Source organism: Mugil cephalus, chromosome 8 (genome assembly GCF_022458985.1).
Source record: "Mugil cephalus isolate CIBA_MC_2020 chromosome 8, CIBA_Mcephalus_1.1, whole genome shotgun sequence".
In the NCBI taxonomy this organism is placed as follows: Eukaryota; Metazoa; Chordata; class Actinopteri; order Mugiliformes; family Mugilidae; genus Mugil; species Mugil cephalus.
Genome location: NC_061777.1, coordinates 75,827 through 100,000, shown reverse-complemented (window position 1 = coordinate 100,000; position 24,174 = coordinate 75,827). Strand labels below are relative to the sequence as shown.

Genomic DNA, 24,174 nt, shown 5'->3' with positions numbered 1-24,174 from the left:
CCTTGGGTCCCTTTGGTCCCTTGGGTCCCTTGGGTCCCTTTGGTCCCTTTAGTCCCTTTAGTCCCTTTAGTCCCTTTGGTCCCTTGGGTCCCTTTAGTCCCTTTAGTCCCTTTGGTCCCTTTGGTCCCTTTGGTCCCTTGGGTCCCTTTAGTCCCTTTAGTCCCTTTGGTCCCTTTGGTCCCTTTAGTCCCTTTGGTCCCTTTGGTCCCTTTAGTCCCTTTGGTCCCTTGGGTCCCTTTAGTCCCTTTAGTCCCTTTGGTCCCTTTGGTCCCTTTAGTCCCTTTAGTCCCTTTGGTCCCTTTAGTCCCTTTGGTCCGGGTGGTTAAACATTCTGCATTTTGATACGTACATAAATGTTCTGTTTATTTCTGTGTGGATGTGGCTAATGCTAAATGAACGGTGGACTACAGTTACCTGCACTGTCCATGTGTGTAGAGACACACACTGAGGACACAATAATATTCATGTGTCTTTGTGTTTGCTTGTATTGTTGTCGCGGCTGTTGGCGATAGGATTAAATCTGGGCGGAGGAACAGGTGTTACTATCAGACTCTCTTCCTGGGGCGCCCCAGTCTTGCGTCGCCCCCCCAACCTGCAGCCAATTACAGCAGTGCCTCATTTATGGTATTTGTTTTTATTCGCAGGCTTAAAGGGTTAATCTGCAAGGTTCTGTGACACTGAATGATTTGTTTTGGGCAACAATGAAAACATCTAAATAAAAAAACAGATTTTCTGGGGGTCCCCCTGTGGACCTGGAGGGGAACTCACCTGGTGGGGGCGTTGTGGAAGCGCAGGTACGAGAAGAAAGCCAACAGCACGAAGAAGATGAGAACCGACTCCAGCAGCATGAAGCGCGACTGGACGATCAGAGAGTTTTCTGGAAGGACAAACAGAGTCAGCTGACCCGACACAGGTGAGCAGCACACCTGTCCGACGAGTCCGCGAAACTCACCCAGCAGCAGCAGCAGAGCAGCTCCCAGAGCGGCCAGGTGAGAAAACCTGAGCTCCAGAGTCAACAGGTAGATCAGTGGAACGCAGAGAGCTCCACACAGAGCCGGCACAACACGGAGACTCCACACGTTCACGCTGCTGGGATACTCTGCACAGCAACACAAACGCACCCGCCGTCACACACCGCGTCCAGACCGGGTCCAGACCGGGTCCAGACCGGGTCCAGACTGGTTCTAAACTGGTCCAGACCGGGTCCAGACCGGGTCCAGACTGGTCCAGACTGACTCTGAACTGGTCCAGACCGGGTCCGGACCGGGTCCAGACTGGTCCAGACTGGCTCTGAACTGGTCCAGACCGGGTCCAGACTGGTTCTAAACTGGTCCAAACTGGTTCTAAACTAGTTCACACTGGATCCAAACTAGGGGTGCAACAGTACAGGTACCCCACAGCACAGTTATTACCTCGAGCAACGGTTTTGTTTTTTGTGTTTTGGTGTTTGTGCGTAAAGAAAACTTTTTTTTTTTCTCCTAAAGTTAAATTCTTATTTTACTTGTCAGCAAAATCTCAATTTTACTTCCCTGATCTGCTTTGTGTTTGGTGTTTATTGGTCCCGTTTTGTGCGTTTAGTCTTAGAGGCTGAGGGAACGTGGACACAGGGCGCAGCGTAACGTGGCCACACATCTTTGGCCTGTGAGAGGCTGTAAATCTTTAGCAATGAACACTCCCTCTGCACTGGTTATTGTCTTGTGTTTATCTGACGACGCCGGGTAGATCTGGTCAAAGGTCTGGTCGAAGGTCTGGTCAAAGGTCTGGGCGAAGGCGTTCTTGACAGTTCTGTCCGGGTCCTGGACCGTCCTGTGTTCAGTAGGCGCTACATCAGGATTGTTAGGCTGGAGACGCTTGGTGTTTCTATATTGCTTGTGTTTCCTTTTGAGTATGGGACATGTTTCAAACCACGTTTGCAGACAATAAGACTGTTTCCTGTTTCCACATTGTGCTCAATAGCAAAACCGAAATGATCCCATGATGGAGATTTGAATGAAGCAGGTCCATCTTCAAACTTCTGTCTCTCACTCTGTGTGAACTACAATTCACCGGTTCCAGTGGGAGTGGGTGGTTGAACATTAACCTGCCTGGAAAGGCTCAGTGGCCTAAAGCAGGAAATAAAGCACCAACGCGAAATCCACTCCCATACTGAAAGTCTGTGGCCTGTAAGGATGGGACGTCCCATGCAGGGGGAGACCAAACTGTCTGGTATACTACTGATTACCGCTGCATCCCTATTTCAAACTGGTTCCGACTGGTTTATACTGGTTCTAAATTGAATGAGTGCCTTTAAACTGGTTTAAAACTGGTTCGAGGCTGCTGTCCGTACCTTCTCCAATTCTGTTCCAGACAAAGTTCCCATCGAATCCTCCCAGGTAGCCTGAAACAACAGGAACAGGAAGACATGTTGAAACCAGACGTCGGATCAGATCGCTGTGCTGTTGTCATGGTAACTAACCTCCAAGGGCCAGCATCATGTGACCGAGCGGCGGCCCGCTGTCATCGACGAAGAAGACTCTCTTCATGTAAAGTGACACAAACTGGCCATAGTAAACCTCATCAAACCTGCAGAGTTAAACGGAGTCAAAGCTGGGGGGGGGTCAGGGCGTGAGACGTTCAGGTGCATGATTCAAACACACTCACACCACAGCGTTGGGGTAGTCGAGCCGGCTCAGTCGCGTCCAGAGGGCCAGCACGGACACCAGGACCAGGACCAGGTCCACCTGGGCCGTCACCACCAAGGGGAGCTGCAGCATCGCCACCTTTAATCAAACACAACGAGTTTACTGCTGGTCCCTGAACGCAACGTTACAGGTACAGCTTCCAGTCTGACGACTCATTTATACAGCGGCAATAACAAACTGTCTCTTCACAAAACCTGGTCTGAAACCTCCAGAGCAGCACGACGGAAAAACTTCCTTCAACAGGAAGAACCCAGAACCAGAACCAGAACCTGGAACTGGACTGGTGGACTCAGCTGTTAACATGGACCCAGATTGGAGAGGGTCTGCCCCCCATTCTAATCCAGAAACCTTTAGGAACCACAGGAAGACCTGAACTTGAGAAGATCCGGTCCCATGAGGATGGAGATTAGATCATAAACCTCTGAGACGTTGAGGACCAGATACAATGACTTGAGTTTAGTGTGAGACTGAAAGGAGTCCGTTAGCCTGCTAGCCTGCTAGCCCACTGCTAAGTACGTACGTTTCCGTTTCCTGACGCCGTTACTCCGGTGACTGGACATCGGTCACGTCCCGTTAACCGTCGCTCTGGTCCAACGGGTCGTCGCCGTTTCCCGGTGCTTGTTTGGTGCAGCGCAGAGAAGCTGTGATCGATACTTCCGGTGTTTGAGTAGCGCTGCCTGCTGATTGGTCCGCACGGATCTATACTTCCGGTATCGGAGTAGCGCTGCCTGCTGATTGGTCCGCTCGGATCGATACTTCCGGTGTCTGAGTAGCGCTGCCTGCTGATTGGTCCGTTCTGCGCTCCGCCGTACGGTCTGCGATTGCCATGGAAACGACTGGACCAATTAAATGAAGGAATGGATTTAACAACGAGAAAACGAAACTAATATTAAACATGAAATGATTAATTTTGTCACCGTAATAAAAGCTGATAGTTTTGCCTTTATATCTTTAATGTCTCCTGTCCAATCAGAGGACATGTTAAATGGATGAAGTTCCGCCTCTTATTCCGCTGTTCCGTGTGATGGATCCAGACTATTAATGAGAAAGTGGACTCTAGAGTCACAAGATCTAGTCTTTTACTTCCGGCTTAGATAATAATTTAATAATTAGTTCATATTTATTAATATAAATTAGCAACAACAAATGCTATTGCTTAGTACCTTATCATCATTATCAGCATTGCTATGTATATGCTAATTCTGTACATTTTTTTGATTACATTATTTATTTATTTTTATTTTATTTTGTCTTTATATTCTGTTTTATTGGTTCTTATGAGTGCTTTTATGTGCAACTAAGCTACTGTGACAAAATAATTTAACTTGTGGCTCATTAAAGTCTATCCGAGTAGAATATAATATAATATAATATAATATAATATAATATAATATAATATAATATAATATAATATAATATAAATGACGAATATTTGTTGTTGCCATGTTTCTTTAAATAATCAGAGTTCGACTCGTGGTCCAGTCGATGTTTATTTTCCGTGTTGTCAGTTTAAAACGTAGTCTGACGTCTGATTGGACGTTTCAGTTGGTCTGGACCAGTGGGTGATAAGACATGAGGACAGGGGGACGTCCTCTGAATCGTGCTAGCATGAAGAGATGCTAATTTCAGGCTAAACAACCAGAAAAGAAAGAAAAGGAAGAGGCCACGCCCACTGCACTAACACTGCTCTGGCTAGCTTAAGGCTAACTCATGTTGTATAAATATAGTCCAGTTATTTTAGAGTCAAGGTTAGCATCAGCTTAGCATCAGGTTAGCCTTGGGTCATCTCTGATTCACTCGGGGGACGTTCTTTGGTCGGATCCTGAGGGACAGTTCCCAGAGCGCCTCCTCCGACACGTGATCACTGAAGTCATTAAAGAAGGACATGATGTCATCATCCTGCTGCAGGAGGTACGGCCTGGGGAGACATTTAAGGTGGAATTAACTGAGAGGACAATTAAGGTGGAATTAACCTTTTATAGGGCACTCGTTGAAGTACACCGCATGGCCAAAAAAGAGTTGCCACCTAGATTTAACTGAACAATTTGCTGCAGATGTTCAGGTCCAGGTTTAGAGAATGAGGTCAGCTGACTCCCTGAATACACTGAATGACCAGATTCTTCCATCCATTGAGTTTTTCTTCCATATTCCAAGATGACAACACCAGGATTCATGGGGCTCAAACAGTGAAAAAGTGGTTCAGGGAGCATGAGACCAGACCAGAGTCCAGACCTGAACCCATAGAGAATGTTTGGGATGAGCTGGAGACTCAGACTCTGACATTATCAATACAAGATCTGAACTAAAAACACTGGATGGAAGAAACCTGGAGACACTGGAGAAGCTTCTTATTGAACCAATGGAGTCAAAGCTGGAGGAGCTCCGCCCACAGACTAGAGGGGAGGAGCTCCACCCACAGACTAAAGGGGAGGAGGTTTTATTTTGGTGGAGTACTAGTTTTTTGGGACACAAGAAAATTTATTTTTGTGAAATATTTCAAATGTTTTAATTTTCCAGTGTTAAATCCAGATGAACGAATGTCTCATATCTGGTTCCTGGTCCTTAAACTAATGTAAACATGTATTTGTCACATTAGAACATCAGAGCTGTTTCAGACACTTGTCAACATCATCACATTAGAAACATCAGGACACTTGTTCTTCTTCATGGTTCCTAATAAACCAGATCAGAGGGGGACCTTGTAGACCACATTAGACCCTGATTAGACCTGACAATATTTCCTGGATCTTCTCTGATTGGCTCAATGAAAACCACATGACAATAAACCTCACTGAGAGGAACCAGGAACCACGTTACCACATATGGTTCCTGGTCCACGGAGGGTTAAAGTGGCCTGAGGAGACATTTAAGGTGGAATGAGGCTACTAACACTTGCTGGTAGCTCCTCAGAGTTTCCAGGATGTTGAACTGCTGCCAGCGCTTGGAAAAGTTCACCTTTGACCCTTGTGATGTCATCAAGGCATCAGGATTTCCCAGGTGGACAAAGGTCAAGTCCTGAAGGATCAAACCCCTAGAAAGACAGGAGAGGGGGTAGTAACCTACAGGTAGAGGGCATACAGGTAGTAACCTACAGGTAGAGGGCATACAGGTAGTAACCTACAGGTAGAGGGTATACAGGTAGTAACCTACAGGTAGAGTATACAAGGGTAGTAACCTACAGGTAGGGTATACAGGGGTAGTAACCTACAGGTAGGGTATACAGGGGTAGTAACCTACAGGTAGAGGGTATACAGGTAGTAACCTACAGGTAGAGGGTAGTAACTACAGTAGGTGGTAGTAACTACAGGTAGGTATACGGGGTAGTAACCTACAGTAGTAGGTATAACAGGGGTAGTAACCTACAGGTAGGGTATACAGGGGTAGTAACCTACAGGTAGGGTATACAGGGGTAGTAACCTACAGGTAGGGTATACAGGGGTAGTAACCTACAGGTAGAGTATACAGGGGTAGTAACCTACAGATAGGGTATACAGGTAGTAACCTACAGGTAGAGGGTATACAGGGGTAGTAACCTACAGATAGAGTATACAGGGGTAGTAACCTACAGATAGGGTATACAGGTAGTAACCTACAGGTAGGATATACAGTGGTAATAACCTACAGGTAGAGTATACAGGGGTAGTAACCTACAGGTAGGGTATACAGGGGTAGTAACCTACAGGTAGAGTATACAGGGGTAGTAACCTACAAGTAGAAGGTATACAGGGGTAGTAACCTACAGGTAGAGTATACAGGGGTAGTAAGCTACAGGTAGGGTATACAGGGGTAGTAACCTACAGGTAGGGTATACAGGGGTAGTGTAAGGAAACAGGGTACCTAGGGTATACAGGGGTAGTAACTACAGGTAGGGTATACAGGGGTAATAACCTACAGGTAGGGTATACAGGGGTAGTAACCTACAGGTAGAGTATACAGGGGTAGTAAGCTACAGGTAGGGTATACAGGTAGTAACCTACAGGTAGAGTATACAGGGGTAGTAAGCTACAGGTAGGGTATACAGGGGTAGTAACCTACAGGTAGGGTATACAGGGGTAATAACCTACAGGTAGGGTATACAGGGGTAGTAACCTACAGGTAGGGTATACAGGGGTAGTAACCTACAGGTAGGGTATACAGGGGGGTTCCACTTCAGCCAGAGCTGCCCTGTAGGCTCTGAAAGAAGACGAGCTGTCAATCAAAGAGCTGAACTCCTCCAGAGCCTGAAACCAGACAGGAAACAGTTTTAATTGGTTGTTAATCAGGATCAGTTGATGATTTATCTTCATAATTCTTTAGTGTGATTGGTCGGTGCTGACGTCTGAGGTGCTTTTCTGCCAGTCCAGACGTCTCAGGGGGGCGGAGTCTAGTGCTGACAGGATGGACAGGTACGAGTTGAAATTGTTCAGCTTCCTCAGGTGCTGCAGGGACACAGTACGTTTAAAACAACAGCTGATCAACATCTGATCAATAACTGATTAACAGCTGATCAATAATAGTAATTAGTTGCCTTCATGATCTTCAGGAACTTGAGCAGCAGCTTCTCTCGGTCCTGAGCTTTGTCCTGGAGGATGATGACGGATCGAACCCTGAAATCAAACGTTTGTTTGAGAAGATGAATTCATGGAGGGACCGGATCAGAATCGAGAAACAGAACCGAGTCCAGAATTTACCAGAAAGACATGTTGTTGAAGTGCTGAGTGAACTCTGTCAGGTTAGGACTCCTCTCCTCATTCTGCTCCTTGGACCACAGCAACACCTCTGGAAGCTAGACAGGTAGACAGAGACAGACAGGTAGAGACAGGTAGAGACAGGCAGGTAGACAGAGAGACAGACAGGTAGAGACAGACAGGTTCTGACCTCTATCTTGTAGAACAGAGCTGAGTCCAGCAGAGTCAGCTGTTCAGCCAGGTCCTGACTCCTGAAGTCCAGCAGAGTTCCTGGTCTGTGCGACGACACCAGAGACACATGAACAACAGACCAATGACGCCGCAGCATCCGTCCTGTCACAGACCTTACCTGGCAGCCACGCCCTTGGAAGCGAGGGGGCGGAGAGAGTGGGGAGAGCCAATCAGCTGCCACTTCTTCTCCATCTTAGACAGGATGTTGGAGTGAAGCCGGTGGGCGGAGTCCAGCTTTCCACCAATCAGAAGGCTGGACACCAGCTCCATTAGCAGCAGCAGCAAATCAGAGTCCAGCTCTGTGGTACTGGACACAGGATAACAACACAGAGACAGGGGACATGTTGGTTCTACTTGGTCCTGGTGTGGTTCTGGCATAGTTCTGATTGGCTCTGGTGTAGTTTTGGTGTGGTTCTGATTGGTTCTGGTGTAGTTGTGATTGGTTCTGATTGGTTCTGGTGTGTCTCACCACAGTTGGTCGACGACTCTGAGCAGTAGGTTGAAGGCTTTGGTGGCGGCAGATGAATCTGGACCCTGTCCCTCAGAAAGGCGTCGATACGTGGGGACGTTAAAGAGCTACTGCATTTACCGTATATATGTCACATAATAAACTACATTATATATAAATATACATTTATCATCACAGACATCATCCATTCACCCATCAATCCATCCATCCATCCATCCATCCATCCATCCATCCATCCATCCATTCACCCATCCATCCATCCATCCATCCATCCATCCATCCATCCATCCATCCGTCCATCCGTCCATCCATCATCCATCCATCATCCATCATCCATCCATCCATCCATCCATCCATCCATCCATCCATCCATCCATCCATCCATCATCCATCCATCCATCCATCATCCATCCATCCATCCATCCATCCATCATCCATCCCTCCATCCACCCATCCATCATCCATCATCCATCATCCATCCACCCATCCATCATCCATCCATCATCCATCCATCATCCATCCATCATCCACCCATTCATCCATCCATCCACCCATCCATCATCCATCCATCCATCCATTTAGTGTGTGAGGATATCTGTGCTGTAGTTTTCTGACCACGTCGTCTGGACTCATGAAGCTTCTGTAGGTGCAGAGGAAGGCTTCACAGTACAGGTCCGGGTCTACGACAACAACAACAACAACAACAACAACAACAACAACACACCATGACATGTGGTCAGTTCTGGTTCTGGTTAAACCTGTTTCTGTGAACACAGAGAATTGGACCAACCAGTGCTGCTGTGCGTTGTAGCGTAGACCAATAGGATCTCAGGAGACGCTGCTTTCACATCTGGTCCGTCCTCCTCCTGAGAATGGGAGGGGTCAGAGGTCAACGGCTGTCAGGTATCAGGTATCAAGTATCAGGTATCAGGGGTCAGGGGTCAGGTATCAAGTATCAGGTATCAGGTATCAGGTATCAGGGGTCAGAGGTCAACGGCTGTCAGGTATCAGGTATCAGGTATCAAGTATCAGGTATCAGGGGTCAGGGGTCAGGTATCAAGTATCAGGTATCAGGTATCAGGTATCAGGTATCAGGTATCAGGGGTCAGGTATCAGGGGTCAGGGGTCAGGTATCAAGTATCAGGTATCAGGGGTCAGGTATCAAACATCAGGTATCAAGTATCAGGTATCAGGGGTCAGGGGTCAGGTGTCAGGTATCAAGTATCAGGTATCAGGTATCAGGTATCAGGTATCAGGGGTCAGGTATCAGGTATCAGGTATCAGGGGTCAGGGGTCAGGTATCAAGTATCAGGTATCAGGGGTCAGAGGTCAGGTATCGAGTATCAGGTATCAGGGGTCAGGGGTCAGGGGTCAGGTATCAAGTATCAGGTATCAGGTATCAAGTATCAGGTATCAGGGGTCAGAGGTCAGGTATCGAGTATCAGGTATCAGGGGTCAGGGGTACCTCAGACTTCATTGTAATCCTGTGGAGGATCTCACTCTGGTCGGTCAGTAACACCTCCTCCTGCTCCTCCTGACTGCTCCTCCTCACAGACTGGACCTCCTGCTGGAGATCCTGGGAACTACAGGACATGTGAGTGTGTATATATGTGTTAATGTGTGTGTGTTAATGTGTGTGTGTCCTACCTGTCTTCTGTCTGATTGTCGGCCGAGTCCTGTAAAACCAAAGAATAAGTCATAAGTCAAACTGAAGGATCGGAGGTCAGGGTTCAGGGGTTCAGGTTTCAGGGTTCAGGGTTCAAGGTTCAGGGTTCAGGGTTCAGAGGGGTCAGGGTTCAGGGTTCAGGGTTCAGAGGGGTCAGGGTTCAGAGGGGTCAGGGGTCAGGGTTCAGGGGTTCAGGGGTCAGGGGTCAGGGGTCAGGGTTCAGGGTTCAGCGGGGTCAGGGTTCAGAGCTTCAGGGTTCAGAGGTTCAGGGGTCAGGGTTCAGAGCTTCAGGGTTCAGAGCTTCAGGGGTCAGAGGGGTCAGGGTTCAGGGGTCAGAGGGGTCAGGGTTCAGGGTTCAGAGGTTCAGGGGTCAGAGGGGTCAGGGTTCAGGGGTCAGAGGGGTCAGGGTTCAGGGTTCAGAAGTTCAGACACTAATTACTCCTCTCGTTGAATTACTACCTGCTGCTTCTTCTTCTGTGGTAGAGCTGGGACAGGAAGCCGGTCAGGTGAGGGGGCGGAGTCTGTGTCCAGGTGTGTGTGTTCTAACTGCTGAGCTGTCTCCAGGTCTCTCTGTCGGCTGGTGAGTCTCTGACTGAAGACAGAGGGACGCTGGTAGAAGAGGACGGCAGACTGGTCACTGTAGGACGAACAGAACTGGAGGTACTGGTGGACTGAGAGACAGACAGGTAGAGACAGAGAGACAGGTTAGAGACAGGTTATGGACAGAGAGACAGGTTAGAGACAGGTGGTTGTTGGACTCACTGTGTCGTTTCTTCTCAGGGAGGGGAGGGGGGGTCTTGCTGGGGGACAGGGGGGAGGAGACAGACGCATCTGGACCAGTAACATCATCAGAGGGACTGGAGGTTTTATCAGGAGGGGTGGACTCAAAGACAAAGGAGACTGGGCCTCCTGAAGACAGCAGAGACAGAGAGACAGGTAGAGACAGGCAGGTTAGAGACAGAGAGACTGACAGAGACAGACAGACAGGTAGAGACAGGTAGAGACAGACAGATGTGTCCTACCTGTGTGGCTGCGTCGTCTCTTCTCTGGGAGGGTGGGGGGGAGAGGGGGAAGGGTCTCACATGAGGACAGGTCCTTGTGGAGGAAGTCGTAGTCTGGATCGTCTGAGGAGACACTGAGAGTCAGACCTGGTCCAACTAGACCTGGTCCAGCCTGAACCTTCAGACCCTTCATATGTAGGGATGCGTCCCGATACTCTGCACCATGAAGCTAACAGTGCTGATGCTAATGGTGCTGATGCTAACAGTGCTGGTGCTAACGGTAGTAACCAGACTGATGTGGTTCCAGTGAGTTTTTAATTAGCTTAGCCTCCTTAGCTCTATTGTTGTGACGTCAGTTTTCCTCCTGCATGGAAGGAAGTGAACCTTCAACATGTCTGAGAACAAACGTTTGTCTGAAGATGCAACAAGGAGGAAACACCTGGAATTAGATTCAACATCTGACCACGCAAAGCATTAGCATTAGCATAGCATTTTATTAAAAGATCAGAAATGTAGCGTCTCTGATGCCTGACAGACCCCACACCAACAGTTTATTATTATTATTATTATTATTATTATTATTATTGGTCCATTTAGTTCTTATTCATATCATTTACTGGCAGCAGCTCCTAAGTGTGTGCTTCTTGTGTGTGTTCTATCCACCTTTCTCGTACTTTTGCATCTTCTTTTTTTACCTAAACTGGAACTAAATACTGTGCGGCAATGGTTTTCGTGAATCTGAACTTTTTCCTTTCCCCTTTACTGCTGCTTTCGTTACTCTTTGTAACGGAGTGTCAGCCCAGAGCGGCATGGCCACTGTTTACACGCGCGACCAGCTGATTGCGCTGTGTAAACCTGCACTGCCACCTGGAGCCAGGCCTGTGATCCTGCAGGAGTTACGGAGGAGACGCCGCGGTTACAGGCCTGGAAAGAAGGTGAAAGCTAAGAAGAGGAGATACAAGCCAGCCGTTCCTGGGATCATCATGGGAAACGTTCACTCTCTCACAAACAAGAGCTAGCGGCACTGATCAACACCCGGAGGGAATTCCTCAGCATCCTGGGCAGCGACGTGGAGGTGGTGGAGGAGGACAGATACCTGGGACTGAGCATCAGTAACAGACTGAACTGGAGGAGCAACAGTACAGCTGTGTCCTAGAAGACCTCAGAGAGGAAGCTGAGATCCTTCAGCTGAGATCCTTCAGCAGATCTCCAGCAAGATGCTGGAGATCTTCTACCAGGCTGTTGTGGCCAGAATCCTTTTCTCTGCTGTGGTTCTGGAGGAACAGCTACACACTGAATCACCTGATCAGGAAGGCTGGTCTGTGATTGGCTGGGAGAGGAGGACACTTAACAGACTGATACCAGTCATGGATCATCCTGATCTCCCTCTCCACCAGATGATGGACAGAAAACAGAGCTGCTTCTCCAAGAGACAAAGAACGCTACAGGAAATCTGTCCTGCCTCAGTCCATGCGGCTGTTTAACTCCTCATCTGCATGTGACACATAACACTCTGGACATTATTTCTGTCCCCTCCTTGTATTCTCCCATTTTTTTCAATTCATTTATTTTTATAATTCTGTAAATAATACAAATAATATCTATCTATCTATCTATCTATCTATCTATCTATCTATCTATCTATCTATCTATCTATCTATCTATCTATCTATCTATCTATCTATCTATCTATCTATCTATCTATCTATCTATCTATCTATCTGTCTGTCTGTCTGTCTGTCTTTAAATTAATATTCTGTTCAACACGTCGCTAAATGCCTTAAAAATAAAAAGGAAACGTTCTGGGTTTTAATGCTTTATACATATACATATTATATAATATGTTTCTAAAACACCAGTTTGATCCAGTATCAGATAAAACCTGAACCAGACCCAGAATCTGACCCAGAACCTAAAACCTCCCGTCCCTGAACATCTGTCTCTCTGAGGACATCCGGATTCTCACCACAGACAGGAAGTGATGTCACTCACATGCCCTGCTGCTGACGGGAAATGAGTGTGTGTTAGAGTGTGTGTGTGTGCGTGTTACAGTGTGTGTGTGTGTGTTAGTGTGTGTGTGTGTGTGTCAGAATGCGTGTTAGTGTGTGTGTGTGTGTCAGAATGCGTGTTAGTGTGTGTGTGTGTTAGAATGTGTGTGTGTGTCAGAATGCGTGTTAGTGTGTGTGTGTGTGTCAGAATGTGTGTTAGTGTGTGTGTGTGTTAGAATGTGTGTGTGTGTCAGAATGCGTGTTAGTGTGTGTGTGTGTGTGTCAGAATGTGTGTTAGTGTGTGTGTGTGTGTGTGTGTGTGTCAGAATGCGTGTTAGTGTGTGTGTGTGTGTGTCAGAATGTGTGTTAGTGTGTGTGTGTGTGTGTGTGTGTCAGAATGCGTGTTAGTGTGTGTGCGTGTGTTGGTGTGTGTATTTTACCAAAGTGTGTAGACGAAGCCGAGAGTCTCTTCAAGCCTTCGTCCTCCGTCTCCTGAAACAGACACAACCATTCATTGTATTTATTTCTAGATTTTTATATATATATGTATGTATATATATGTGTGTATATATATGTGTGTGTGTGTGTGTGTGTGTGTGGATGTATATTATCTATACCTATCTATATGTACACTACTGGTCAACAGTTTTAGAACACATATACGTTTCTTTCTTTTTTTATTTAAATGTGTGCAGTTTAAGTCTCATTTTACTCTGAAATTAAAGCATAGATCAAATAAACATTTGAAGTTAAAACAAATCATACAATCAGTTTCTAGCCCATCACATATCTGAGCTTTATCTGGGGCTTTATCTCTGGCTGATTTGACATGTGAACACACTGTTGACATTCATTCATCACTAACCAGCTCCATAGGGTTAAACACTCTGCCTGGTTGACCTGGTGAACCTGAGCAAACACAACCACCCACATCATAGCATCTGTTCCTGGAAGACGATGGTTCTCCACTATCCTTCCAGTTTTTCTTTAAACACTGGCACCGCTTCTAAAGAACCAGACCCTTTAGAACCAGGATTTTCTTGGGTTCAATGGTTTCCTTCCTGAAGCTTTCTATTTCTATAATGTCAGACCCTTTAGAACGTGAGGTTGTTAAGCCAGTTTTAGTAGTTTCTAGATGTTTCCTCTGCTTGATGCAGCCAATGATTTGACCCTTCTCCTCCAGACTAACATCTCCTCCTCCAGACTAACATCTCCTCCACCAGACTAACATCTTCTCCTCCTCCAGACTAACATCTCCTCCTCCAGACTAACATCTCCTCCTCCAGACTAACATCTCCTCCTCCAGACTAACATCTCCTCCACCAGACTAACATCTTCTCCTCCTCCAGACTAACATCTCCTCCACCAGACTAACATCTCCTCCTCCAGACTAACATCTCCTCCTCCAGACTAACATCTCCTCCACCAGACTAACATCTTCTCCTCCAGACTAACATCTTCTCCACCACCACAGGACGTGGAGGAAACGAGGAGCTGCTCATAAATAACTTGTTGAATAGCAGCTGAACTAATTATCCAGTAGAAGGCTGCAAACTATTGGCTCAGTTAGATCCAGATGAAGGAGGCAGACAATGTATTAATATATTTCTATGTCTCTATACGTTTCTGTTCTCTGCTGATTGGTTCTTATATTTCTACCTCGTCCAGTTCGCTGTCTCCTTCAACTTCTCGTCTCATTGGTTCCACGATAGCGATCTTGCAGGAGGCAGGGCCTAAATATGATTGACGCTTTTTCGGAGGCAGAGCTGGAGGACTGAGACAGAGACAGACACAGAGACAAAGACAGAGACAGTTATAGACTGTGGGTCAGATCAACTTCAACTGAATCTGAAACTTAAATTTAAAAAAGGAACACAGAGCAACCAATGAACCACTGAAACTGTCACTGACACTTCTTCTTCTTGTTCCTCTTCTTCTTCTGTTCAGTTAATCACTCTGAAAGGCTCCAGGTTAACCATTGCATCCCCTAAGGATCTGTCCTTGAGCCCACATGCTTCCCCTAAGTCAGATCAGCAGTAACCATGATGACCTACATCAGCTCCATTCACAGGTGGATTCAGGTCTTAAAAGATTAAAAATGAAGTAACATATTTCCAGAAATGTCTCCTGTGTTATTCTTGGGATATCTGAAACATTAAAGACATTAAGCAAACCACAACAATGTGGTTTGCAAAGGGAAGAGTGTGTGCTGACATCTAAGAACTAACACACTCCATTCGGAAAGAGAGAGGCTCCAAAAATTCAATAAAACACTGTGACCCCTTATGATGTAGCAGCTCAGTGGGTCTTTGTGGGTGGGGGTGGGGTTGGTTGGTTGGGGTGGGGTTGGTCAATCTGTTGTGTCCTTTTGTTTGTTGTTACCTTGGGTAAATTTAATGGTGCTTCATAAATCCAAGCTCTTCTTCTTCTTATTATTTCTTCTTCTTGAATTGAGGCAGAAGGAGGAAGTTCTGGGGTTGATGTGTTCATTCGTTCTACTTCCTGTTTCATCCACAACTATTTTTGTTCATTTTCTCTTCTCATGCTCTCACCAAACTGGAGCGAACCAACTGACCCAGACTCATCTGGGGGGGGGGGGCTTTGACTCACCTCTGTCCCTGGAGGAGGGACTCTGGGAGGGGCTTAGGAGGTTTCGGAGGAGCTAAAACTGTTGGCCCCTCCCCTTTCAACTCCGCCCTCACACACTCGTCCTCCTTGTCCTCGTCCTCTGGAGGACTCAATGTCATGTCTGATATGTCCTGGTCCTCGGTAGGTGATTGGATGGGAGACAAGGGGGCGGACCCTTCCTGTCTCTCTGAAGCCAATCGAACCAGTTCCTGGTGGACACCAGAAGACAAAATGTCAACTACTAAGAGAAGAAAGAAACATGGACAGGAATGACAACGAGAGACATGGACAGGGTGGGACAGGACAGGAGAGGACCAGTAAGGAGAGAGTTTATGAAAATAAGGAGGACGTAGAGAGACAAAGAGGACACAGAGAACAGCAGAAGACAGGACAGGACGAGTGTGTCCTCATCAGCCAGTTTCAGTCTTAGGTCTAACATCCTGATTTGTCCTCACCTTGACGTTGTCCAGCACAGCTTTGATCACCGTGGTAACGCTCCCTGTGGACTCCTTGTCCTCCTGGTGATGGGGGACGCCTTGAAGCATCACCTGATCTGTCCAATGGATCAGCTGAGCCAGAGACCGGTAGAGACAGGAGAGACAAGCGGAGATGGTCCTACTGTAGGAAGGACAGACAGCGTGAGATGGGAGAACTGTAGGACAAGGAGAGACAAAGAGGACTTGGAAAGACAACAAGGACATAGAGAGACAAGGATAGACAGCGTGAGACAGGGGTCTCTGTCTCCACCTCTAAAGTCCAAAGGGGGGGCCCCTGCCTGTTGAGAGATAACAGAGGACACAAAGAGAGACATGGAGAGACAGGGGGACGGCTACCTATTGTGCAGGTGTGGCTCCAGCTGGACCAGTGTCAGGACCGCCTCCAGGACTCTGCTGGAGGCCCCGCCCAGCAGCTGGCCCACCACGGACCGGTCCAGGGCTAGTTTGTCAGATCCAGGTCTGTCCACTCCCAGTTTGTCCACCAGGGCTTTGAAGTACTGCAGAGAGCTGAGGACGACTCTCTGCCGGTCCGCCAACACCCCGACCGACTCCACATAGACAGAGACATTACCCATGAGTCTACACTGCAAAGCCACCTGAACACAGGGTCACATGACCAGCCACCTGCATGATGTCATCAGGAAGGAGGAGCCAGGAATCAAGAGCCAGGATAACCTAGGACCTGGGACCTAGGACCTGGGACCTGGGACCTGAGACCTAGGGCTTGGGGTCTGGGACCTAGGACCTAGGACCTGGGACCGAGGACCTAGGACCTGGGACCTGGGACCTGGGACCTAGGACCTGGGACCTAGGACCTGGGACCTGAGACCTAGGACCTGGGACCTGGGACCTGGTTTAAAGGTTCAGATGTGGTCTAGAGGATCAGATCTGGTCTAAAGGGTCCTACCTGGTGCTGTTGCAGGTTCAGATCAGCTGGTTTAACTCTCTGTGACGGGGTGAGTTTGATTCGTTCGGAGCGTTTGATTTTCTGAGTTTGGAGTTTATCCTTCAGCCTCATGGTCAGAGACACCAACTGAGAGGCTGAGGAGGAGGAGACTGTCACCATCATCTTCATCATCATCATCATCATCATCATCATCATCATCATCATCATCATCATCTTCATCATCATTACTGTAACAGGTCTCTGCCTCAGCTCATACGGACTCCTAATGTCAGGAAGTGTTGCTAGCCTGCGTGGTGGCTAACAGATAGCACTCAGAGAGGAAAGAGTAGAAGATAAAGACACTTACCTGTCTTACTCTCAGGCCGGGAGGACATGTCTTCAAACAGAGACAGACACGGACAGACAGAGGAACAGTTTAGTTTGTCTCTGTTTGGTTCCTGTCGTCGTTCTCTCTCCGTCCTGCCGCTCTCTCTCTTCCTCCGTCTGGTTCAGCCTCTTCCTTCCTCTTTCTGTCTCAGTGAGGTTCAGCCGCTCCCTGAGGACACGACCATGTCCTACAGCTCCCCCTGCTGGCTGCTGGCGGGTTAAACACCACAGCCCACAGACGGGGTAGCCAGGCCTCAGGTCAGGGGTCAGGGGTCAGGGGTCAGGGTTAGAGGTTTATACTGTTATCATACTGTTATTACAGTGTTATTATACTATTATTATACTGTTATCATACTGTTATTGTAGTGTTATTATAGTACTAGTATACTGTTATTATATTATTATTACCTTGTTAATATACTGTTATTATACTATTATCATACTGTTATTACAGTGTTATTGTTATTTGTTCTACTCCCATAAAGACCGATCTCTGAAGGGCAGAGATTTTTGTTCATTTTTTTTCAGTCAAACAAATTAAATGTGCTGTTACACGATCATTAATGGAAGTACATAAGTGAACGGCGACTGTGCAACTGTGTTTATGTACAGTTTGTATTGCGATCTCCCACACTTTAACGATCATGACAGCGTTCTGCATCCGAGGAAAAGAGGAGATTTGGTGGCAGATATCGGGCTCTGTGCAGGACACAGTGATTTATTCTAAAATTAGCAGCCTTTTGAAGGAGTGGGGGTTTGGCCGGTCCATTCTGAGCCTGGGTGCAAACTTTGCCACTGATTCTACATCCCCATCAAGAAATTATTATTTATTGTCTTTATTTTTATTTATTTCATTTTATTTATTTATTTATTTATTTATTTATTCGTTTTATTTTTACTTAAAAAGACATTTTCAACTGGCCATTCAATAAATAGGTTGTAAAAGTAAAATCTGCAGTTAAGTGTCATTTATTTACACCGCCACGGCTCCCTGGGGAGAGCCTGGACCCCCGGAGAGAGGCTGCTCCCACTGCTGAACTAAATCCTAGAGGAAACATTGTGTTATTATAGACCCCTTCAGAGTTTGTAAACAGTGTGATGTTTTTTGAGGGGCGGGGCTTAGCTGGAGGCAAAAGAGCTCAAACACTGTAGCCTGTAAATAGCAGTTAGCATATTTCAACCGACTGTTTTGGCAAGAATGGACGAGGAAAACTCATATTTTAGAGAATATATTAATATGCTTACTCCCTGAGACCATGAGTGTTATTTAGAAAGTTGACTCTGACTGATGGGACTGTATTCACCGACCCCCACACTCTCACTCTGATGGACGATTTGACCAAAGGACAGAGAGGGGACGAAGTCTGGTCTGTCTTCATCAAGTGAAGCCTCTCCAACAAAGATATTACAAGTAAGTGGAACCACTGTGGAGGGGAACGTAGTAAATGTAACTTCTGCTAGGACACCCCAGAAACACACAACTAATGTTGTATTAGCTAGCGGTTAGCATTAGCATTAACATGTAGCAAGAATACCCCAAATAATGAACTTAACATAATTTCAGTCACAATTTAGTCTAACCCATAACGTTATCCAGGCTGAAAATGATTATGTATTAGATATTATTCTTACCTGATATCAAATGTGCTCTGCAAACAGAGAATTGTTGATTGTCTTACAAATCGTTTCTTTTAATCATGTTCAACCAAAGTCATCTATGACTGACAGTGGCTGGTATGCGATAAAACTTTTTTTTTGGTTTTGGCCCCCAAAATACAGCAAGATTACATTTTCCCAGTTGACAGTGATAGTGTTCGCCTCGAGCTTCCCTCTGTTTTACCTCCAGGTAGCGCTGTACAGGGGTCTACACAGTTATATTATTATCTTACTCTTATTATACTATCATTTATTATACTGCTATTATATCAATATTATACTATTGTTATGTCATTTAGCTGTTGTTATACTATTATATTATTGTGCTATACTAGCATACTATACCACTATTGTTGTAAAATAAAATGACTTCATTGGTTCAGATCAGTTTGACATAAAGAAGAATCGACGCTCATTCATTCATTCACACAAACTTTATTCGTGTCGACACTGTTGGCCCTGATCATGTGATACTAACATACACACACAACACTACGCACACCGTTATCTGACATATAACTGGAAGATTAATTAGCGTCTTCACATAGATTCATATGAACTCTCAGAGAACAGTGAGGTGGAGTGGGCATGCTGACACTAGACGAGGAAAACTACCAAAACAACAACAACAGACACCTCATCACTTCATAACTTCATCACCAATCACAACACACAGCACCAGAGAATAAATACTCCAGAAAACATCCAGAAACACTGAGGAACATGGCTGGCTACGACACATTCTACTGCTACACACTGTGCTTTATACGACGGCCACGTTTGTTTTAACATTTAAATATTAATTACACCAGTCATTCATTAAATAAAAATAACAAAAAGAAGACAGACTCAGAGATCAAACACCTTCAGGTTATTAGAGGGTTGCTGTTGGTCTCCCTTTGCTAGTTGAGAAATGTTTAGAACTAACTATACTCCATCCAGAACCAGTAGGAACCAGTGAGTCTACTGGGACCAGTGATTCAACTCATACCAACTGGTTGACTCCAGTCTGAACAAGACAGATCCAAACCAGACAAAACAGATGGAACCAGGTAGAACCAGATCAAACAGAACCAGCCTGGGCTGATTACAACTGGGGAACGGAAGGTAGAATTTACAACAGTGATCTGAGGAACAGCAAAAAAAACGAAATAAATCCATAAATAGATGATTAAACAAACTTTACACTGTAAAGAAAAGTTCTGTCACTTCAACAAAGACGACGTCATGTCCCAAAGCTGAAGATCTGATCTCAGACCTGGTGACAATGATCCATGACCAGAAGGTAGACCAGAAGGTAGACCTGTCTCACCTCCAGCAGGAGACACACACTATGTTTTCTATATAGTCACATTTATTATTATTATTATTATTATTGTTATTGTTGTTTTTGTTGACAGAAAGGCAGCATCAGCAGAAACAGGTCAACCCTCAATAGAAGACTGGGGGCTCTCTCCGTGGGCGGGGCTACCTTTACTAGGACGACTGAGAACACAGACAAACAGGAAGAGAAAGAACAAGTCAATCACCAGGAAGACAGGGAACGATAAACATAAGTAGAACCCTCTGGTACCACGGAGAACCCTCTGATATCAGGAAGAACCATCTGATACCACGTAGAACCATCCGATACCAGGAAGAACCATCTGACACCAGGTAGAACCCTCTGATACCAGGAAGAAGTCTCTGGTACCACGTAGAACCCTCTCATACCAGGTAGAACCATCTGGTACCAGGTAGAACCCAGGTACAACTCTGATACCAGGTAGAATCCTCTGATACCAGGTAGAACCCAGGTAGAACCCTCTAATACCAGGTAGAACCCTCTAATGCCAGGTAGAACCATCTGGTACCAGGTAGAACCCAGGTAGAACCCTCTAATACCAGGTAGAACCCTCTTATGCCAGGTAGAACAGTCTGGTACCAGGTAGAGCCTAGGTAGAACTCTCTGATACCAGGGAGAACTCTCTGATACCAGGTAGAACCCAGGAAGAACCCTCTGATACCAGGTAGAACCCTCTCATACCAGGTAGAACCCAGGTAGAACCCTCTGATACTAGGTAGAACCCAGGTAGAACCCTCTGATACCAGGTAGAACCATCTGATACCAGGTGGTCTGGTAGTTGTGGTGTTTATAGTGGTGGAGGGGGCGGAGTCAGAGACTGGTCTGGAGGATCAGGATGACTGTGATGCTGTGTTGGTGGGAGGGGTCACAAGGCGAGAACAGTCATGTGATTGGACAATGATGGACACAAAGACGACAGCAGACGTACCATTGGTGAACTCCTCACTGGTCACTGATAGAGATTCTGAAAGAACAACCATATATGGTCAACGTGAGGGGGGGAGTGGGCGGGGCCTATCTGACACACCTGAGAACTTCCTGTTTATGGTTCTGTTAGAACAGGATCACACAAACACAAAAAGATGGATGGACGGACAAACATGGCTCCGGGTGAGGATGGTGAAACACTGATGCAGCCTCAGTGCTAGGCTAAGCTAAGGTAAGCTAATCACTGGGCTGGTGTGATGGAGGGATGGTGAAGTTAGAGGAGGGTGTTTGTGGATCGCTGTTTCTCTTACAGCACCAACAAAGAAGAAATTCACTTCTTCTTTTTCTGACTTCCTGTCTGAAAATAACCCGACTAGTTTTCTGTTAACGTCTAAAATGACTTCAAGAAGGAAAGTTCTGAAGTGTTTGTTTTTAACATCTTCCATGCTGCATTCAGGTGTCACTAGAGTGCGGGAGATTTGTCACTGGTCTGTTCTGTCCCGACTGTACCTGAACTCATCAGGGTTACCTGGGGACTCCAGGTGGGGGGGCCCTGTTGGGTCGCGAGGGGATAGAGGGAGGTCCGGGGTCAGGTGACACAGCCGGACGACCTGGGGGTCCGGGTGCAGCTCGACCGCCTGGACGAGGCGGACCGGGAGGGGCCCGGCGCTGGGGGGTCGGACTGGACATGGGGGACCTGCAGAAACCAGTAGAGACTGTGACGCTGCTCAGGAACCGCCGACGCACAACAGCTGATCCTCGGATTACCTGCGTCCGGACGGCATCCCCGTCACCTGCAGCCAGGAGTCGTCGACGGGCGGCGGCATCGCCGTGGTGATGGTGGAGGTGCTGATGTCACCGATGATGCCGAGGCCTTCCCGCAGGGCGTGGTACATCCGGAGCATCTCATCACGGTGCTGGGCCTGGACGAGACAGAAGACTAGTCAGAGGACAACAATGAACAGGGACAACAAGAAACCAGAGGCCTGTATCATGAGGCGAGCTCTACTTATCTCAACTTTACTCCAACTTATCCTGCTGAACTTATCCAGAACAGTGATGATCGAAGAGACGACATAAGACAAAGCACTGCATATTTAACACATGTGTAAACTACACATCAATGGTTCAGTTAGTTTAGATTTAATGAAGCCATGAATCCCAACCACTGAGCAGCAGAGATGAATCAGTGTCATTCCCCCAGATGTGACCCCTCTGGAGTAAAAAGATAAAAACATCATTCTATCATGTTACCTGGGCGACAATAAAGCTGTGACATCACATCAATACATGAGGTTGTTGTCCTGAATGAAATGATCCTGATTCTGAGCTGTGTTTGAGCTAAAACATCCTCTTCTTTGTGTGATTATCTCCTGGAAGATGCGTTCAGGCCGTAACGCTCTTCTAGTGATTTGGGCTCCGATCTCAATCAGGTCTTCAATGAAAGGACACGTGTGATTCTTTCCTGAACAGCTGATTGGCCGGTGGGCGGAGCCTTTTATCAGATTCAGATAGATCCTGAAAGTTACCCTGACCTGAAGCAGGTCAGTTGTTCAGAGTAAGTTACCATGGTAACGTAGCTCCATAAGAATGAATCCAGCTTCATGAAACCAGAAACTCAGAGTTAACCCTGAAGTTACCTCCATAAGTCTGTGATCCTGCTTCATGATACAGGCTTCAGGACAACAAGAACCAGGACAACAAGAACCAGGACAACTGAAAAAGAAGGTGGTAAATGGAAGGAGGGAAGCTCCATGGTATAATTCACAGTGGAACAGTTCAAAACTGAAAAAGAATTTGTCATTCCACTAGTTCTGAAGAAGCTCACATAGCCTGGAAAGATAGTTTAACAACTTATAAAAAAACTCTCCGTAAGATTAGGACAGCGTATTATTCTTCATTAGTAGAAGAAAACAAGAACAACCCCAGACTTCTTTTCAGCTGTAGCCAGGCTGACAAAGAGTCACAGCTCTGTTGAGCATCTATTCCTTCAGCCCTCAGCAGTAATGACTTCATGAGCTTCTTCTCTGATAAAATTGTTGCATTAGAGATAAAATTCATAGCACCTTTCCATCTGTCAAAGATGTAAGTACAGTGGCATTAGAAACCTCTGTCGGACCGAGTCAACATTTGGATTCTTTGTCTCTAATTGATCTTCCTGAGCTCCCCCCCCCCTCCCCCCCCTCCCGTCTCACCTGTTCCTGGGACTCCTCCATGAGGCTGTTCTGGTCTCCACAGGAGTACAGATGAGCCAGTAGGTCGGCGTGAATGAACTCCTTGGTCTGAGGAGCAGAGGTTGGTCACATGACTGTCGACCTCACTTCCTGTGTGTGTCTGAGTGTACCTGTGTGTGTGTGTCGTACGTTGTTGACCATCAGGTGCATGATGGCCTTGGGGATGAGGTCTCTGACGGTGCGGTGGATGATGGACAGGTACGAGTCCACCAGGTTCCTCACGATCTCCACCTGTCGTTCCAGCTGAGGATCCAGACTGTGGATCTGTCCATCAGAGCTGGACTCCTCCACCTCGGCCTGCAGCGCACAACACACAACACACAACCTGTCCACACACAACTCCTAAACACACAACCAGAACACACAACCTCCAGTCATCATAAACTCACCTTCTCTTTATCCTGCAGGAGAACAGACAGAAATCAAAGTTACAGTAGTTGTCACACACATGTTATTATATGATAATTACATCACACACGTTATATTTTGTGAAGGAACAAAGGAATGTGGGAATGAATGCTTCAATCAGCCATAACATTATGACCACTGGTTCTCTGGTTTTCTCCTGTAGAACCACAGACAGGGTTCTAGACCAAGGACTACTGAGACACTACACTTGACATGGTGGTCACAATGATATGGCTGATGGGCTCATTGTTATTGTAGTGATGTCTAATGAAGCAGCATCAAGGAGTACCACGTTGCGTTCAGGGTACACTCCAGCTCGTAGGAAAGAAGCTTTCCACCCGTCCACCTCCTCCTGAGACTCACTGGCCAGTTCCAGCTGACGGTAATCCTTGTAGACGTTCCTACAGCATCACACAGGATCCAGCATTAGAACATTATTAGAACATTTATAACAGGATCCAGCATTAGAACAATATTAGAACATTTATGACAGGATCCAGCAC

At 46.6% G+C, this 24,174-nt stretch overlaps 3 protein-coding genes across 6 annotated transcripts in view; all 3 read right to left on the bottom strand.

The window, feature by feature from the left end:
• Positions 1–3,842, bottom strand: part of pomt1 (protein-O-mannosyltransferase 1) — an 11,308-nt gene extending 7,466 nt beyond the window's left edge. The window contains 6 exon segments of the mRNA XM_047592191.1: positions 769–877; positions 953–1,099; positions 2,327–2,377; positions 2,456–2,562; positions 2,641–2,759; positions 3,202–3,842. Coding sequence (XP_047448147.1) covers positions 769–877; positions 953–1,099; positions 2,327–2,377; positions 2,456–2,562; positions 2,641–2,753 — 527 coding nt within the window. The 5' untranslated portion in view covers positions 2,754–2,759; positions 3,202–3,842.
• A 310-nt stretch (positions 3,843–4,152) lies between these two features.
• Positions 4,153–17,228, bottom strand: LOC125012308 (rap guanine nucleotide exchange factor 1-like). Of its 2 annotated transcripts, none has more exons than XM_047592183.1 (23): positions 17,082–17,228; positions 16,736–16,869; positions 16,165–16,376; positions 15,787–15,949; positions 15,314–15,540; positions 14,363–14,477; positions 13,144–13,195; positions 10,737–10,838; positions 10,477–10,623; positions 10,174–10,385; positions 9,696–9,724; positions 9,514–9,631; positions 8,839–8,914; positions 8,644–8,728; positions 8,049–8,138; positions 7,698–7,886; positions 7,539–7,623; positions 7,352–7,446; positions 7,189–7,267; positions 6,998–7,099; positions 6,804–6,901; positions 5,572–5,712; positions 4,153–4,599 (listed from the first exon to the last, which is right to left on the bottom strand). In XM_047592183.1, the coding sequence occupies exons 1-23, from the start codon at positions 17,107–17,109 to the stop codon at positions 4,464–4,466; spliced, it is 2,715 nt and encodes a 904-aa protein (XP_047448139.1). In that variant the 5' UTR covers positions 17,110–17,228; the 3' UTR covers positions 4,153–4,463. The 2 variants fall into 2 exon arrangements, with proteins under 2 accessions (XP_047448139.1, XP_047448140.1); XM_047592184.1 differs by having other exon boundaries at positions 15,787–15,946.
• Positions 11,262–24,174, bottom strand: part of LOC125012309 (dynamin-1-like) — a 25,662-nt gene continuing 12,749 nt past the window's right edge. Inside the window, exons 17-24 of one of the 3 annotated variants that reach the window (XR_007113267.1) lie at positions 23,961–24,072; positions 23,653–23,664; positions 23,393–23,560; positions 23,225–23,311; positions 21,798–21,952; positions 21,559–21,726; positions 20,112–20,242; positions 11,262–11,281 (exon numbers count right to left, since the gene is read on the bottom strand). Coding sequence is in view for 2 of the 3 variants with exons in the window: in XM_047592185.1 (XP_047448141.1) it covers positions 20,182–20,242; positions 21,559–21,726; positions 21,798–21,952; positions 23,225–23,311; positions 23,393–23,560; positions 23,653–23,664; positions 23,961–24,072 (763 nt within the window). In the remaining variant the exon portion in view is untranslated. Of the gene's footprint in view, positions 11,282–19,172; positions 20,243–21,030; positions 21,067–21,558; positions 21,727–21,797; positions 21,953–23,224; positions 23,312–23,392; positions 23,561–23,652; positions 23,665–23,960; positions 24,073–24,174 lie in introns of those variants that run through there. The other 2 variants (XM_047592186.1, XM_047592185.1) reach the window with 2 other exon arrangements.